The sequence below is a fragment of the Scardinius erythrophthalmus genome, assembly GCF_964197995.2.
Source record: "Scardinius erythrophthalmus genome assembly, chromosome: 18".
Classification (NCBI taxonomy): Eukaryota; Metazoa; Chordata; class Actinopteri; order Cypriniformes; family Leuciscidae; genus Scardinius; species Scardinius erythrophthalmus.
In genome coordinates this window covers 34306772-34325209 of record NC_138238.1, presented here as the reverse complement: position 1 = coordinate 34325209, position 18438 = coordinate 34306772, and the positions used below count along the sequence as shown (strand labels likewise).

Below are 18438 nucleotides of genomic sequence, written 5' to 3'. Positions count from 1 at the left end.
GTTGGATAGGTTAAATGAGTTTATTAATTCTACAGACAATCAGTTTGGATTTAAGGCTGAACATGGTACTGATCTTTGCATCTATGCACTAAAGGAAATTGTAAATAAGTATAGAGATAAAAATTCATCAGTTTTTATGTGTTTCATTGATGCATCTAAAGCTTTTGATCGGGTTAACCATGATAAGCTGTTTTTTAAATTGAGACAAAGAGGGGTACCAGAATACATTGTAAGAATCTTGGCCTATTGGTATGCCCACCAGTTGATGCGAGTTAAATGGGGCAATAAGGTCTCTGCCCCTTTTGGGGTCAGTAACGGGGTGAGACAAGGAGGGATTTTGTCCCCAATTTTGTTTAATCTTTACATGGATGAGCTGTCTGAATGTTTGAATTTTTGTAAAACTGGATGTATGAGTGGGAATACTTTAGTGAATCATATTATGTATGCGGATGATCTTGTGGTGTTTAGTCCTAGCAGTGCTGGTCTTCAACAGCTTTTAAATGTGTGTTCTGATTATGGTCTTGAACATGATATTGTATATAATCCTGATAAGAGTATGGTTATGGTTTGCAGAACTAAGGAGGATAAAAGTATAAATTTTCCAGTTTTTAAGTTGTCTAACAAGAGTCTCACTGTGTGTGAGAAAGTAAAATACCTTGGACATATTATTACTGAGCACATGACAGATGATGAGGACATTGAGAGGCAGCGCCGCATGATATATATACGGGCAAATATACTGTTGCGTAAGTTTAGTTTCTGTTCAGATGAGGTGAAGGTGTCACTTTTTAAAGCATACTGTACAACATTATATACTGCTCATTTGTGGTGTAACTACAGAACCTCTAGTTTACAGAAGCTGCAAGTAGCTTATAATGACGCAATGAGAATCTTACTAAGGAGACCTAGATGGCATAGTGCAAGTGAAATGTTTGTGAGTGTAAGAGTAATCACTTTTAAAGCATTGTTACGTAATCTTATGTATAGATTTATCTGCCGGCTTAATGCTTCTAAAAACAAAATTATTGTGTGTTTATCAAATATAAGGGTTAGTACTACACGATATCAGTCAAAGCTGTGGAGACACTGGTACTGGTGTATTAAGTGACTCTAGATGTTTGTGATGGATTGTATGGGTTGTATATGTTGACTGTCTTGTTGTTGTTGGTGTTTTTTTTTTTTTTTTGGTTTTTGTTTGTTTTGTTTTTAATATTGGACTTTGAGTCTGTAATAAAGGGTTGATTGATTGATTGATTGACACTGATGTCTGTGGAAGCAGCCATAACAATCTATTCAAATATAATTTGACGACATGTGTTATTCATATCAGACAAACATAATGGAAGTAACTATAAAGTTTACTCTATTCTTCTCAGTTCACCGGCCACTTTCTTGCATTTATTTCGGGAGAAACTGATGAATTCACGTGCTGTAAGTTAAATCCGACTGACAGGACAACATTGCGGCGCCCATCTCATGTTATAGATCAAGATTATTTATAAAGGTTTTTAAACCTTGAATCGGTATATCAGATAGGCTAGTTGATGACATGGTAACTTAAGCAAGTTTGTGAATATTTTGAATAAAAAAAGAAAAGCGAAATAAAAGCGACACATCTGTCATACAGTACAGTATTATAGTGGCTGCGGTGTATCGCGTGACGCGTCGTCATGAAAACATTAAAGGAAACGTTCGCCTTGAAAAAACTCACTCTGAGGGTGGGGGAGTCAGTTAGAATATTTTAAACTTACGCGTGAAAGGGTTAAAGAAAAGATCGAAAATAAATATTTGTGTGTGCTGTAAAGTGGTTAAAAAAAAATTAAATCGGAATCGGCTAAAATCGGTATATTGGCAGGTCAAACTCAATAAAAAATCGGAAATCGGAATTTTCCGCATACAGACGACACTGTTGTAAAAATGATTCCCATTCACACGGATCCGCGAAAACGACCAAAAACCTTTTTTCTGCTGCCAGGCAATTAGTTCAGTCAGGACCACTTTGAGAATTAAATTTATTGACAATCTTTGGATTTGGCGAGAGGCCCTAAGGTGCTCGAGCTGCCATTCTAGACAGCTTGAGATACATCCTTGAGATACATCCTTGAGACACAAATCCCCCCAAGCCGTTTAATAAATGTTTCTTAGCATATGTCTACAGAACTGGATACAATGATTACGTACATAGAGTTTCTATACAGAATCCACTGCTCTATTATGAAGATGCTAGGAGGTGAAGGGGTGGAGGTGGGTGTAAATGTCTGTGCGACAGACTGCGGAGCATTTGTTGAACGAGCTTAAATACTATAGTAGATTAGAGTAGGTGGAGTAACAAATCAGCTGAGCGTCAGCTGATTTTGTTTAGCGATCAGTGGTCTGCCTGAACTACGCTTGAATTCCATTCGATCACTCAAGCTCTATATGTAACACATAATACACGTAATACGCATGTGCATTAGAGATGCGCGGATGGGCTATTATTTCATCCGTAACCGCATCACAAAACTCATCATCCATCCGCCATCCATCCGCACCAACGTTTTTGACCAATTTTCAAAACCGCACCCGCCCGCCATCCGCTGATTGGTGTATACATATATTTTTCATTTGATTGGTTCAACCGCCCGCCACCCGCCCGCCACCCGCCCGAATTTAATTAAAATATAATTTTTCGTCACGTCATCCGCCCGATCCGCGGTTTATCCGCGGCTGTAACCGCCATCCGCGCATCTCTAATGTGCATGATGTCATCGTCTTCAGAGATTCGCGTTTTTGTTGTTCACACGGAGACCGGTTTCAAAAACTTGCACTTTGAAACACGTTTTCAAAACTTTGCGCTTTCAGGCACCCAAAACGCTGTTGTTGTGTAAACGAACGGCCAAAACGCATAAAAAGTTATAAATTTTTAGTTGAAAACGGTGTCGTGTAAACAGCCCCTAAAGCACTTGAATACAGTGGGGAGCTCGTAATCATGACTTCAGAAGTGGGTAGTAGGAAATTTTCGATAGCACATGAAGGCAGCATAAACACCTCAGCAACTACCTAGCAATCTCTCACAATCCCTTTAGCAACCATGAAGAAAGGTAAACGTTTTTAACCCCTTTAACTAAAAATTTAACCCCCATTCTTTAAATTTTTCTTCAAACAGTTTTCAACTTTCAGATAAGGCCTTTTTTTTGACATAATCAATGAGATCTTCGTTACAGCAATTTAACCGAATATTTACTGAAAAAAAGCCATATGTGCCATGTGTTTCCACTCATTTGTTGCAAAGTCTTGTTTGTGTTACAACTGCAATTCTGAGCGTTCTTTCATGGTTTTGATCTTTTGCCTGTTCATTGGATTACCTTGTTTGCCTGTGTTTCTTGGACCTTGTTTTATGTTTGGATTGTTTGCCTGTATTTTTGACCATGTGCCTGTTTCTGGATTATGACTGTGAATTATCCTAAATAAAAGCTGCGTTTGGATCTTCAGCCGTGTCAGAACAGTTCTTAACAGAAATGATGCTCCAGTTCCAATGTTGACACTAGCAACATCCAGAGCTGTTGTTGTGTCTCTCAGGTGTGTGTCTACATACAGGCACATCTGTCAGTGGCTTTTCCAGCAGGCAAACATCCTGTAAGAGCAGCACCAACCACCATTAGTAAAAGAGACAGAGGAAAAGAAATCTGTTATCAAACACGACATCAGCAACCATAAAGAGAAGAGATGGAAACACCTCCAACAGACAATTTAACATCCTGAAGAGAATCCCCCACCACATAGCATTTGAATTCTATTAATTAAGAATTCATGTAATTTACTCCTACTTTTAAACGTATAAAAGCAAGTAATTACATTTCTTAAAGTTAAGAATCACTCTTGCTCTCCCAGTCATTTAAGACAGGTCGAGAGGTCTCTCAAGTGGTTAGGAGTTGCCAGTAGAGGCTTGTGAAGGTACTGAGGAGACAAGAGACGTGAGGGAATCTTTCAGGAGAGGAAGAATGTTTTTGTAATGTTGGACGACGAGCAGTTAATCAAACGGTATCGTTTGGACAGAGCAGGCATCATCTTTGTCAGAGCTGGTTAATGTTGGGCTGAACTTGCCTTTTATGTCATGTTTCTGCTGTTCCACTAATTCAGCAAGCATTTGCGCTTCCTCCCGCCAGTTCGGTTTTCTTTTGGAATCCATGGTGATTGATTATATCATAAAATCTAGGCTATATATAGGCAGGTCAGTTAACAGCACACCAGTTTAACATGGACATGGTGGAAAATGTGTTTATCTTTCATTTCCAATGTGTATCATAATGTATTCTTTTGAAAAATATTTATTGTTAAATGTGTGTTGAATGTAAACTCCTTTCACCATTTAATGTGAAAATCGGAGAATATTCTTAAATAAGGAAATCTATTCAGTGATTGGTCCATGCCAATTTCGTCATCCAAAATCCCGTTTGTGGCACATTAAAGTGTCGTGAATCATCTCTAAGACTGACACTTAAGATTATATACCTACACTTCATTTAAATTACGACTTGATAACTAACTTTTAAGCGCAGCTTTGAGACAATAATTTTTTCACTCTTAAGTAAATTAAAACAGTTTCAAACAAAAAAAAGTAATACTTAGAGGCTTGATAAATACGGGCCCTGATTTCGCTTGTAGTATTTCAGGGTCTTTAGTCGCAGCAAATAAGCACAAGCAGCCGGCCTTGTGAGGGAAGACAGGAGGGCTTTTCACACTAGTTAACACTAGTTAAATAGTTAACCTTGGGTTAAATACGATTAATTGTGCAGTGTAAATAGTTATTAGTCAGATTATTTGTGTTGTCAACTATTTTCTACTGCTTTAAAACAGCAGTTTTCATGTCAGTTTCAGGGTATTTATTGGCCAGAATAAGCTTCAGTGTGGACCAGACTTTATGTCAATAGTCAGAAGTCTGACTTGACCACAATGACCAGAGCAAAATACATTTCATGGTGACCTGAACATATTCAGCTGCAGTTATCTAATCCATACTGATCAGAAGCTCATGCTGAGTGGCCCCAGAAAAGCACATCCATCAACTCTCACTTCCCCTGTAGGAGACTTAAATCTGGCCCTCTGAAAGCTGCTGACTCTTGTTTAGCTAATTTGTGTTGGATGCACCATTGCCCGCTTATTGGTATAGGTGGGAGTGCTCGGATGAATATGCTGAATAAGCCAACCAGTCTGCCATGTTGGTGAGCAACTACACAACTAATTGCAGATTACGCGGTTGTCTTTGCACTGATTTGCAAACAGTAGGAAAAAGAAAAATATTGATGAGAGACGTAGGCTATGGACTTGCACTGCAACCTCACACACGCTAGGAGGATTAACATACAACTAGATTTGCACGTCCTGAAGGAAACAGCAGTGGTTACAACACAGCAAAAGAATTAACAAAGTTAACCAATCATAATTCTGTATGCAAATGATTGTAAGAAAAAATGACCAATTGTGATGCAGTGTGCAAATGGTACTATGACATGCCTGTTGGTTATTTGTATTCTGAACATTCGATACATGTAACTCAATATTTGCAAACCTTTAATCTTTTTACAAAAATTTACAAAAACTAAAGATACTACTGTAGATTTCATGCATACTGTACAAATCAAAGTTTGCACTGAGTAGGTTAAGTGTGAATATTCAACACTTAAAGGAACTGTATGTAAGAAATGTACTTCAATTCATCATAAAATGGCCCTGATATGTCACTAGACATTAAGAAATCATGTTATCATTTCAAATACTTATATCACTGACAACAGTAGTCCGGCCAGGATATTGTGGTCATTTAAAAGTGAAGTTGCAGCCCTCAACTGATGTTGATGTTGTCATGTTGTGTTTTAGCCTGATGCCCCACCCTCCACCTATCTACCAATCACAAAGTCAGTAGTGTTTCGGCATCCGGGTTGCCAGCTCTGCTCTAGTTACCACAGCTGCAGCTACAAACGTGTCGGATAAAAAATGTCTAACGTTACGAAACCTAAAAGACCTCGTTATGAATCTGAAATACGCAAAACATCTCTCATGAAGTATAAACATAATTAACAGGAAAAAAACGTACCGTGTAGGACCAGTCCCGGCTCCAGGACAAACTACTTGGGGGGGCTTTTACAATTTTTAGGTGGGCTTGCGTGACGACGGGGGGGGGGGGGGGGGGGGTTAATAAGACGTGCGCGAAATGTGATTGGAAATATTTCGTGGGGATATCGCGGCGAAATGTGATTGTTGTCCATCATTCTGCGCAATTGTTGAAAAAGAAAAACGTCACGTCGCAACATTTGACATATTTGCGTTTTAAACTATTAAGGCGAGCACTTTGAGCGAAGGTGAGTTATGTCGGTGGAGAAGTACTATCAAATCCCATTCAATTTTTCACTATAGAAAGTGAAACTAAAAACTGACCGATGAGAGCTGAATCTACTTAACATGTGCTGATAACGTATAGGCCTAACCTTAATTTATTTTCTTAATATTTCTCTTGTGGCCCATGGTGAAAAAAATGAGAATTATTTCATGTTAAACACGTTGTTTTTTAAATGAGGACTAATATAACATCTTCATCGCTGCGCGTCGGTTATGCAGTGATGCGCTATATGAGATTATTGCGGGGCTAATTAATTGTAGCCTAATATTGATTTGATAATAAAAGTAGCCTAATAATTGTAACAGACCTTATGTTTGATTGTGTATATGCACATTAATTCTGGATGTGCTGGCGCTCGTTCTATGTGTGCAATGCATTTTAACCTCGGGGCTAGTAGATAGGCAATTAAGGTCATGCATTGCGTACTTGGGGTGTCACGGTCTTCGGATTTTCCTCTCACATGTGTGTGAAAAGACGTTTAATAGCCTAAAGTAAAGAACAGTTCAGGCAGTTCTCGTTTATTGTTATCTTATTCATAAAGTGTTTAGGCGAACCCTGCACGAACGCTCAGTCACATAATCATCATTCAGATCACCGCAAGGGGGGCTTGAGATCATCTTAGGGGGGGCTAAGCCCCCCCAAGCCCCCCCTTGACGCCGGGCCTGTGTAGGACTCGTCACTTGCCATTGGAAGCTCCTTGTAGCAGCCTACGTTCCTGCTGGATCCTGCAGCCTAACTGGCAACCTCGAGTCAGGGGGGAGGGGGAGGGGATACACTACTCTACAGTAATTTGAAAGTGATTGCAGTACCAGTTTTGGCCACAATCACATACGGTTCCTTTAATATTGTGTTTATAATGTTTGGCAGTCCTTAAAACATTTCATTCTGATCAAACGTGGAACAAAATAGCCTGATGTTTCATGATGAACTTGTGTTGTGAAGAGTGTCTGGACTCTGGGGTCATGAATTAGTATTCTCCTGTGCGTGTTGAAAGGTGGGCCCTTTGTATCACGTTTCCTGAGAGCATTGAGTAATGATGAGCGGACAACCAGATGTATCCAGCACCCTAGGTGCCCATTTTCACTTATCCGTGAGACACCTTCACTCTTTCTCATCTGATATAATCTGCTCAGGATGAGAATTAAAGCCAGTTCCCTGATGAGAATGGTGAGGACTTCATGATCCTCCCAGTAGGGGTCTTTTGATGGCCAGATATTTACAGCTCAGCTTGAGATAATCTGTAAAACAGACTTCAGTCCCAACTGTCCCACAACAGTTAGAAAAATTACAACTACAAAACCCTAACAACCACTTACCAATCCTCCAAAAACACTCAAGCATAGAACTTCTAAATGGACAAGCACAAATCACATTTTCTTCAGATTATTTATAATGCACTCTCTTAGAACAATAGATGGTTGTCTGGCAAAAACAGAAATAAAAAGAAAAAAATGCCATACTGTGGTGCGTTTCCCGTTCAGGGTTAGGGTTAGGGTTAGGGTCAAGATAAGGATTTATTGAGTCCACATGTCATGCAAACATGCATGAATGTCAAGAAACTATGCTTCTACACACAGGTCGAGATCTGTCGTTCCAACCACACAACTTTGTGATGCTGTTTGCGAATGTTCATTAGAACTATGTTTTCGGGAAAAACTGACTCGTTGAACTGATAACGACCGAACTTACGACCGTTGGCTAACAATGCTTTTGGGAAACGCAGCTCTGGTTTGGAATGACATGAGGGTCAACAAGTGATCCTTTGCTTTAAAAATTTGTTCCTGAAGTCTATTATCACTTGTAAAAATAGAATGGGCAAAAAAAGAATTGGATTAAATGTCATTGTCGCTGCAGGGTATCATCATGGTACACAGCTGGAGCTTTGAAAGACCCACACCTGAATCAAACAGTGTAACGGCTGGGGTGAAAAATGAGAATGCTGGAGGGTTGCCAAATCTCACGTATCCATGCCATGCACCGAAGCACCGTGAACAGCTCATTCTCTGTTTATTCACTCATAAACAAAGTCCTTTTCTCGTTTAAATATAGTGATACGAAAGTAATCTTGGGAATGTGAAAGTCCATGCAAACATTTGCTCTAGAGCTCATTAATTATTTCTATCTTATTGTACATAAACAATCAGAATGAGGGAGGTATGCCAGTGAGGATTGTGGGAGCTGAGAATGAAATACCGGGAAAAAGAGTTTTTGAATTATTTATGGAGCAAGAGTGCTGTTTTTTAAGAGGGAGTCGATATGTTCATGGAATGTTTAGTTACCAACGAGTTTAAACTCTCAATATGTTTCCATCCAAAGCTGCGATTGGAATATCGCATAAGAACATTTCCATCCAGTGAGTTGAAGAGAACAAAATCGTCACTTCCTGATAAACTAGCACTGAATATCACTAAGAAAAATGGAAGTTGCTGCAGTAAGAGAAGCCACAATATCAAATCATTTCGTATATAATGCATTACTTTGTAATAAACTGTAATAAATCATAATAAATTGACGAAACACAATAAAGTTATTTTGCTTTTGGAGGCAGATGGGAAGGCAGTCGTGTAAGACAGTTCTGGGTGGTAATTATACTGAACCACTTTTACAACAGACTTTGCTCAGGCATTTCAGAACAACCAAAACAGCATTTCAGATGCTGAGCAACAAATGTTTCCATCGTAGTTTATGTGTATGTTTTCTTATTGGATAAAACGTTTTTTTATGCGCATTTATAGAATTTATGCGCATTTTGGCGTTTCCATCCAGCGATATCCCAAAATGTGCATAAAAAGAGGTGAATGGAAACATAGCTAATAAGAAGATCATGCCAATCGAATGAAAGAACATTGCCTTAAGCCACGGTTAGCAGACAGTTGAAGCCTGGCAACACGTTTTCCTTAATTTAATTAAATGTGTGACTCAGAGTAATCAGACTCATTGATCTGTTCTTCCTCTCCATCAAAAAACAAAAGCACATCCAGCATTTAATAAACTCTCACTCTGAGGCCCAAATGACTGTGCATGTCTGTCTGGGTTTCAGGCCTCTAATAGCGCTGTAATCCTCCTCTGTTTTTGAGAGGTTCCCGTCCTGTCCCAACCTGCAACCTGGCAGGTCCACTTGAGCAGGGCATGATGAGGAATTCTCAGCATTCCACAGGGTCAGAAGACTGGAATAACCAATCATAGAGCTGAACACAACACCACTAGATTCTGCACAGGAAGAGGACATAAAGAACCACTGGGCACTCCATGCTGAATGAGCTGTTTAAAGAGGTTGTAAGAGGGGTATATATTTGTTTTGTGCTCTGAAAGGCTGCCATCTCTGAAAAGGGATCAAGTAGGGATATGAACAGTTTACTCTAGCAGACCTGAAATTAAAAATGACCCCTTGTATACTTTCTTAAAAAATACCACTGTGTGTGCATGATTCATTGGTGCACTTTATTCCAAAGACAAAAATGTTGGTATGTGGTATCTTTAATCAAAATATAATGAATTGCTTCTCATGATCCAACCCATACCTAATGGACAAAACCAAGTAAAATACATGATAAGTACATGACTTATAAGAAGCAAGTTTTTACTTCATGTTCTCGTTTGGACCAATTTCCACAATTATGATATGAAGATGGTTTTCTATATCAGTGTTATTGTACATTTATACAACAATGATGTATTAAAAAACGGAAAAGCTTTTCCTTTGCTTTTTTTGCGTACAGACGACAACGGATCTGCGAAAATTACTAAAAACGCTGTATTATGCTGCCAGGCCAGTAGTTGGCGATGTCACTTTGTAAAGAAAGGCTACGTGACTAATACGTAATACGCATGGCGTTTTTGTAGTTTACACGGAGACGGTAACACTATCGTTTTCAAAATTCTTGCACTTTGAAACCCGTTCAAAGTTTGTGTTTTCAGGCCACCAAAATCCTGTTGTCGTGTAAATTAACTTTAGTTTTATTAGTTTACTTTAAGTTAAACTAATGTAAATAAGAAATTTTGCCTTGGCAAATAGCTGAAATAAAATAAGCTAAAGTTTTTTAATGTATTTTATTTGAAGTTTACGTTTATTTCAAGTTATCAAATATTTAAAAATTTTTTATGGTTTTTGTTTTAGTTAAAAAATGATAACCCTGAGTGGGGCACACCATGTCATTCCCTGAAAAGCAAATCCTTCACCTCCCTTGTCTCTTATGTCTTCATTTCACACTAAAAGCTCTAAAAGCAGTGTTAATGCATGTTGTAAGAGGGTGATCGCACCTCACTCCTGCATTATTTAAATCTTCACACTTCAACTAAAACCAGATCTAATTACTGTCTCTGTGGTGAGAGAGTGCAGACATTTGGTTTTTGATTGTAAAATTTAGAAAAGCAGAGAAATATATTTGTCTCTTTTCATTAATAAAGCCTCAGTTTGAGCCAACACATTCCATCTCCCAGGATATGCCGAGAGAAGAGAGGGGTCTGGGAAGTGTCCTGCTAAGACAAACATGGTCTACAGTAAAGAGAGATTTGATTAGATGTCTTTCATAAGATGCATCAATGCCCTCAGGCATTTTTTTTAATTACAACAGTATTTTGTTTATATATTGTAAAGCATATTTTATCCCAAATTGTCAGTACCAAAATCCAAAAACAAATATCGTGCTCTTTTCTATAGCAAAACAATTAAAAGCATCCAATAATTCATCCAAAAAAAAAATTGTTTCATTTAAATAAACCCAAAAATATCAAGGATATCAACAGGATAATTTTTCTTTAAAATTGTATACAAATTTAAATCTAGTTGAAGTAATTTAAAACTAATTCTACCATTGTATTTTACAAATGAGGTTTATTCAATTAGTTAAATGAATTAAATATATTAGTTAACATCAACTAACAATGAAACATATAAAGCATTTATTAATCTTAGTTGATGTTAGTTTTTAACATTCGCTAAAACATAAAATCAAAAGTTGTATGTTAATTTAGTTAAACCTTTATATATATATATATATATATATATATATATATATATATAATGACATATACATAAAGTCAGAATTTAGAACTTTCATTTTTAACTTCAACAATATTAAAGATTCTTTATCATTATAATGTATAAAAAAATACATTTGTTGTAATTTGTAAAATTACAATCTCATTTTCATGATGAGATAAACTGCACTGACTTTATTAGCTAGCCTTTCACAAGCCAGCGTGCTGTCAGTTTTATAGCATGTAAAGCATCTTTTCTAAAGGGTAAAGGGTCTATTTAGATGGCTGTTAAAGTGAACACAGCTGGGTCTTCTTTAACTGCCCATTATCTGCCCATCTAGCCTTCCTAAAGATCCAAAATACCATTTCTGTACCAGTGCACCCACACGCCTATGAGTGATGGACGTCACTGTGACCATGTGGCCCCCTCTCATGTTTCAGAGCCTGGACAATTTCATGCTCCCCAGATTGCAGAGCCCATCGATCCAGTCCTTCAACAATAACACTGCATTAAGTGGCAAATTTATAGCAGCTTGATGAACCAGAGAGGTCAAAAAAAGAAGTGATTTACATTCAAAGCAGAGTCACCGTCTGCAAAAACGTGCCGAGGAGATTCCACAGTTCTTTGAAAGTGCCTCCTTCAGGGCTTGTATAGATGAAACTAGATGATAGGCTCTTAATTAGCAGGAAATCACAAATAAGGAAAGAGCTGTTTGGGGGAACTCCCTACCATCCCACAACAGAGGCATAACTGACAGCTTCAAAAAAATCATCAGCGACAATTACATACAGCACATTCAATACATTTTTTTCTCACTAAAGAGAGGTGCTGACCCGAATTTATGTCACTAATTCTGGTACTACATATGCATGCTTTGATATATAGCAGCAAGGCATTGCTGAGAGTTTTCCTTCTGAAAGCAACCACAGAGAGGGTAATAGGTTTATCAGGAGCATAAACAGTCTCTCCAGGCAACAGGTTTTACCGGCACAGGATATGAGGGAATGACAGAGCTCTGCCGAACAAAACCTTACTTTGAAGCAAGAAAACTGAACACTGCTGACACCAGATATCATATTAAAGCAACTGTAAAAGCCTAAAGAAAGTAGATTATGTTTATCCGATAGACTGTTTCCTGTCTTTACGAAAGCACAGCCAGCTTTAAATCCATGTCTTGAGGTGTAGGCCTATTTTTCTTTGGCATAGGCCTAGCCAGTCCAGTGGCGAAGGTAAAATTAGTCTAAAACAGGTTCATCTGACCCATCTGAATTAGGCTACTTTGAAGCTGCAGGCTTTTCTCATTAGAAGGAAAATGATTATGAAAAGTTGCAGTAGGTTACTCTGTCCTGCCTTCTCCAGCTACAGTCCTATTGTTTTGACTGTTCTTGGCGTCTGTTGGTGCGTTAACACCCGGGCTATTTCACTGGATTTGTATTACAATGACCTTAGCAGGGTAACTAGAACACTGTAGAAATTGTAAACCGATATACATCACTAAATTATATAAATAGTAGGCTATTATAAAAAAAGTTGTCAATTATAGCCGTGTGTTATAGAACAATTTTTAAATGAGCCTATAAAGTTTAACAGGTCAGAAACGTTCAGTGGTGGTACCATGGAATCAAATCTTAATATTTGTATTGTGACATATAGCGCTGAATGATTATTTATGATAGTTGTATGCCACATGCTACTCGATGCCAACGTCATTACCCCAAAAATATAAGATAAAACAACAACAACAATAGTAGTATCAAGGTGTCATGGTGGTATTTTTTGTTAGTACATTTAGTTTAAGAGAACTTCAGGCTTGCACATTTCTGTCACATATATAAAGCAGTACAACTCAGAAGGTAATAGGCTTATAACTGAAATTAAATACTGCAGATGAGTAAATAGCTAGTTAGAAAAGGTTGCGTTTCGCAGTAGCGTTAAGAGGTCCGATTCATTTTAGCCAGTTGGTTCGTTAAGAGGATTGTTTCAATGATGCGAGTCACTGAAGAATCAATACTGATGCTTTGAGAGGTTGCTGCGCTTGTGTGAACAGCTGGTTGTTGGTTGCTGGTCAAAGATGGTCTACCAGCTGTTTGGAACAGCTAGAAATCAGCAGTCATGCAGCTACATTATTGTTTACAATAGCCAATTATTAATGAAGATATTTAGAAATATAATACTCGAGATTTTTATTGTTGCCTTGTTAGTTTTACTCTTGAATTGCCCCTTATCGTACAGTCAATAATAGGCAAAATACAAAAATACAGAATAGGCAACGAAAGCTTTGTGAATTAGTTCGACCGAATCATTCAACAGAATCGGCTCAAATAAACAATTCGCGAATCGGACACCACTAACACTGCAGGTGCGAAAGAGGTAGCCTAGTTTTGTTCTTTGTCTCTCTCTCTTTACATGCGCACAGCTAGATATTAATTCATACATGAATCCATGTAAGGAGCATAAACATCTAAAGGTTTGTAATGTTGAATATGTTTAGTCATTTATAGCGTAGGCTATTCCTTATTCTAGTCTGTATCAGATCAGCTCAGAAAGAAGCAAATGTGATAGTGTATCATTCCGCAAAGCAACTGAGGGTACTTACAAGTTCTTCTTGGTCTTTTCGGTCTGTTTATGCAATGCAACAGAAAATCCAAATAAACTGCCCTTGGTTTTTCCTTCTTTGATGACCGGGAACTGCACATCAATGTTAAATCCAGTGTTCGTTTGAATCGCGTAGATTACGAATACGCACAAGTGCAGAGACCTTCCAGCCATGTTTAATATTCCTCTCTCTCTCTCTTCCACTTGCACAGCCAAAGCCAAAGAGTGGACTGGTCAATCACTGGTCAGTCATAGGTAAGCGTCTCCCTCTCTTCACTCTCTGGCACTGAGCTGTAAGGTGTTTCTTGCTGTTTTCTGTTCTCCGCCTCCACACACCCTCAAAGCGAATTACGAGCTGCCTCTCCCGCCACACTTTACTAGTCCCGCTTCCACAAATAGAGGACTAGAAGTGTCCCACAAGTCTGATAAGGAGAGAGAGTCCTTAAAGTTCTTCTCTCTACCCCCCCCGCCGCCGCCCCCCCCCTCTCTCTCTCTCTCTCTCTCTCTCTCTTTCTCACACACACACACACACACACACACACACACACACACACACACACACACACACACACACACAACACTGTTATAAGCATTCACTTGTTGCTGCTGTACATAAGATTGAATTTTTCAAGGTTTTGTTGTTCATATTTTACCACATATCTCGAGAGAACACGTCCAAGTAACATTTCACAACAAAATCTAAGGATTTACAAAAAAAATCTGATTATTTTAGGACTATAAAATTACCTTTTTTACTTATGGAATTATTTCCATGACAATTAAGCACATTCTTTAATAATATAATGTGACAGTGAGTGTTTTTTTTTTTAGGCTACAAAATCGGTAAAAATACTATCATGATGCATATAAATACTTTAGAATTCAATATATATAAATTAAATCATTTTTGACATTACGGTAATGAAAAAGATATTTTTCGGCGTTGATCTAAAATGTGCATAATTGTCAATAACATTACAATGGATTCGCCCTAAAATGGCTGGATTCCCAAGTAAAATTGTATTATATAAAAATAGCATTTAGAATTTTTAGAGGTTTTTGTGAGATTTACTTGAATGGCACAAACTTAGCAAAAAATATATCGCTCATAAAACACATAAAAACTGGGCCAAAAAAACAAGTTTTATTTTTTTTTTCAGAAAGCAGTAAGATTCAGTGTAGATTCACATAAGATTAACTAGTTGAATATCAGCCTGCTCATATTAATCGTGATAGCTCCTCATGAGAATCGAGACTCTAATTGGAGCAGAGGTGCCGTCACACTAAAGAGTCCTGATAAGAGCAATACTAAAAACAGACCAACGACTGACCCCAGGTCATCCCCAGGTCTAACTGACTGAACATAGACCAGGGAGGAAGCAACATTCAAAATAACATTACCAGAGATTTCAATCTTAGTTTTATGATTAGGTTTGTCTGCTTGTGGGTTTGGGACAAGGCTTGATCCCACGTGTGTCAGGGACCTTAAAACGCCACCACCCTCTCTTTCTGATCTGCCTTGTCATGCCTTGGAGTTTCTCCTCCCTTTTTCCAGGGGGGTGGGGGATGGAGGTGCGGATGGTTTTGAGGGGAAAGAATTCACCATCTGAACTGAAATAATAGCTTTGTAGATAGCAGATCACAGGAAAATGACAGACTGATCCAGCTTCTGTAACAGGGAGGAAGACTCCAGCTCCTGGGAAAACACAGCAGCAGATATGAGTCTCCAAGCAGATCTAAATCTATTAAAAAAGTTTTTTTTTTATATTTTTTTTATTTGCTGCTAGTTTATATTCCCTGTAGATGTGCTTTTTGGACGTTCTCGGATTATCCTTAAGCCTTGAACTGTATGCCCATGAAAGTCGTTAGACTGTTTTAGAATTATCCATTTAGGGGAATACACTGAAAACACTCAAACGTTTTTGGCAAAAATGGAAATGGCAAAGCACAGATGGTGCCTTGTAAATGGCAAAGGCCAAGTTGATCACACTACAGAGATACTCCTAAGCTCCAGAAAATATGTTTGGGGTAAAGATTTTCATATCAAACAGGTTTTATAACCAGACTGAAATACAGTTTGCCTTTGCTAAGGCAAACATCACTATTGTTGCACATACATTTGTTCTACAGACATAAATGACGCCTGAATTTGTTAACGATAGTTGCTCTACTTTTCAGAGCAATTAGGCTTTTGATTTTTGACTGGAAGATGATAAAATATGCACAAAAAAAAAAAAATCTCACAGGCAAATGTTACTAGTTTACAAGGTGGTGGTTTCGTATAAATTCGTACAGTGTGAATCATACAAAAATGTACGATTTTTAGAAATGAGTAAGCATGAAGGTCCACCCCTAAAAATAACCGTCACTGGGGCATAAGCAGATCACACAAATATATGAATGAAATTAGACAAATTCACACAAATTGGCCCTTAATTTGCCAAAACGTAAAATATATATACGAATTGCCATTAGATTGTGTTGAAAAAATCTAGACTGGCATATCTAGAGACGGGAATATCCTGGAGACTTGGTGGGAGTCAACGCCTATAGCAACACCTTAGAAACCACCCATCACCACCTTATCATTGCAGCAGCAGCTTTTGCATGGTAAGCACCAATCATATTAAATCTTGTTTTAGTGACTGTTTTCCTCCATTTTCCCGTCATACTGGATCCTCTGGCTTTGCATTATCAGTGTCTTTGTCAGTAAAGCATACAGGCTTGTAAAATGGTCTCAATACACTCCCCCCAGCTCTTCACCGCACCTAAAGCAACCGCACATACTGTATATATCTCAGTCTATTCAGATGGACAGATGATGTTACCTGCTCCACAGTGAGCTCTGTAAATCTAGTCGGGCTCTGTTCTCTCTATGGACACAGATATTACTCTTGCCCATGACAACAACATTTTTACATATGCATGAAGGGAATGCTGAGCTGGATCCGTGAGTGTGAATATTACACAGCAAATGAGACTTAGCGACACAAATGACTTGTGAATTCATTGCTGGTAGAGATAAAAAGTGGGATGTTAGTAGCAATATGTTAATGGATTAATTCAGTGTACAGTTCTGTAACGATAGACATGTCAGTTGTATTGTTTCCCAGGCCCAGACTCTGAGTAAACCAACACCAGTCTGACTGCTCTCGCGAAACAAAGCCCCCTAGTACCTTAGGCCCTAGGGTTCACCACAGAGTCTAACCACAGTACATACTTGGATGTATTGAGTAATATAGCCTAAAGCACCCTTATTTCTCATTCATTTTTAACTCATAAAAGTGTTCTACCCAAAGCAATTGGCTATTGCCAACAAATTAAAGAATCAGTTTTACCCTTTCCCCAAAACATACTGTCATTATATACACGTAAAAGGCACACAAAAGTAGAAATATTGAAGAATTTCCACGCATTTTCATACAACAAAGTTTTAAAGTGACAAAACTGCAGCATAAAGGCCTGTTCACAGCAAAGCGAATGTTTAGTGCGATTAAAATTTTAGTTTGAATGAACTGCTGTTTAGACAGACGAAAACATACATGCCCTGATTTTTTTTCATGGTGTTCTAATCTATTTTTCATTGTACTGTGAAAAACACTGTAAGCAGCCAATGAGAATGGCACTTTTAGTGTGTCCAGAGCTGCTGCTTTTACATAAAAGTTCAACTTGGTGGTGCTGATGAACAGAATGAATGCAAATTTTTAGAAAAGAAAATATGCACAAAGGTCCATCCCTAAACATAACTGTCAGAGGAACAAAAGCAGATCGTACGATATTGTATAAAAAATTAACAATTAGCCACCAATTTGCCAAATAGTTTTGAATTGCCATGTTGAAGATTTAACTCTAATCTAAATTCATCTTGTAAAAACCACAAATCAAAATGTAAACTAACATTGTATTTCCTTTTTTCCCCCTCAATAAATTGGTTTTACTGAAGAACAAATGGTTCTTGAAACTTCTGGTTTCACAATCATGGTTCATTTAATATATCAATTGTCCGTTCTCTGCTAATAAAAGTGTGAAAACGAGCAGCACAATTACAATAGAAATATTGGAAATATCATGTCATTACACGTCATGAAACTAAATACATAATATAAAAGCATATACGAGTTTGGAACACCTTGAGAGTGATTTAAGGGATTGTTCACCCAAAAATGAAAATTCTGTCATCATTTACTCATCCCCAAGTTGTTCCAGACCTGAATGAATTTCTTTCTTCTTGACAACTTGAGGGTGAGTAAATGATGACAGAATTTAAATTTTTTAGGTGAACTATCCCTTTAAATACTACAAATAATAGAGATACATGACAAGAGGAATTCTCTTGCCCAAACATCTTCTAGGCTGAATGACAATGCATAGGCGTTACCTTAGGGCCATTTCTCAGTGAGATCAGTTTAGCCACTTAAGATAAATGAGGGAGAAATCTGATCTCTGATCACTTTAAGGCTTGTTACGTTGTTCTTAAATGGCACAG

At 37.9% G+C, this 18438-nt stretch overlaps 1 protein-coding gene across 1 annotated transcript in view; it reads right to left on the bottom strand.

The window, feature by feature from the left end:
- Window positions 1-14367, bottom strand: part of itga3b (integrin, alpha 3b) — a 55018-nt gene extending 40651 nt beyond the window's left edge. The window contains exon 1 of the mRNA XM_081392550.1: window positions 13954-14367. Coding sequence (XP_081248676.1) covers window positions 13954-14126 — 173 coding nt within the window. The 5' untranslated portion in view covers window positions 14127-14367. The remainder of the gene's footprint in view (window positions 1-13953) is intronic.
- Between the last annotated feature and the right edge of the window lie 4071 nt (window positions 14368-18438).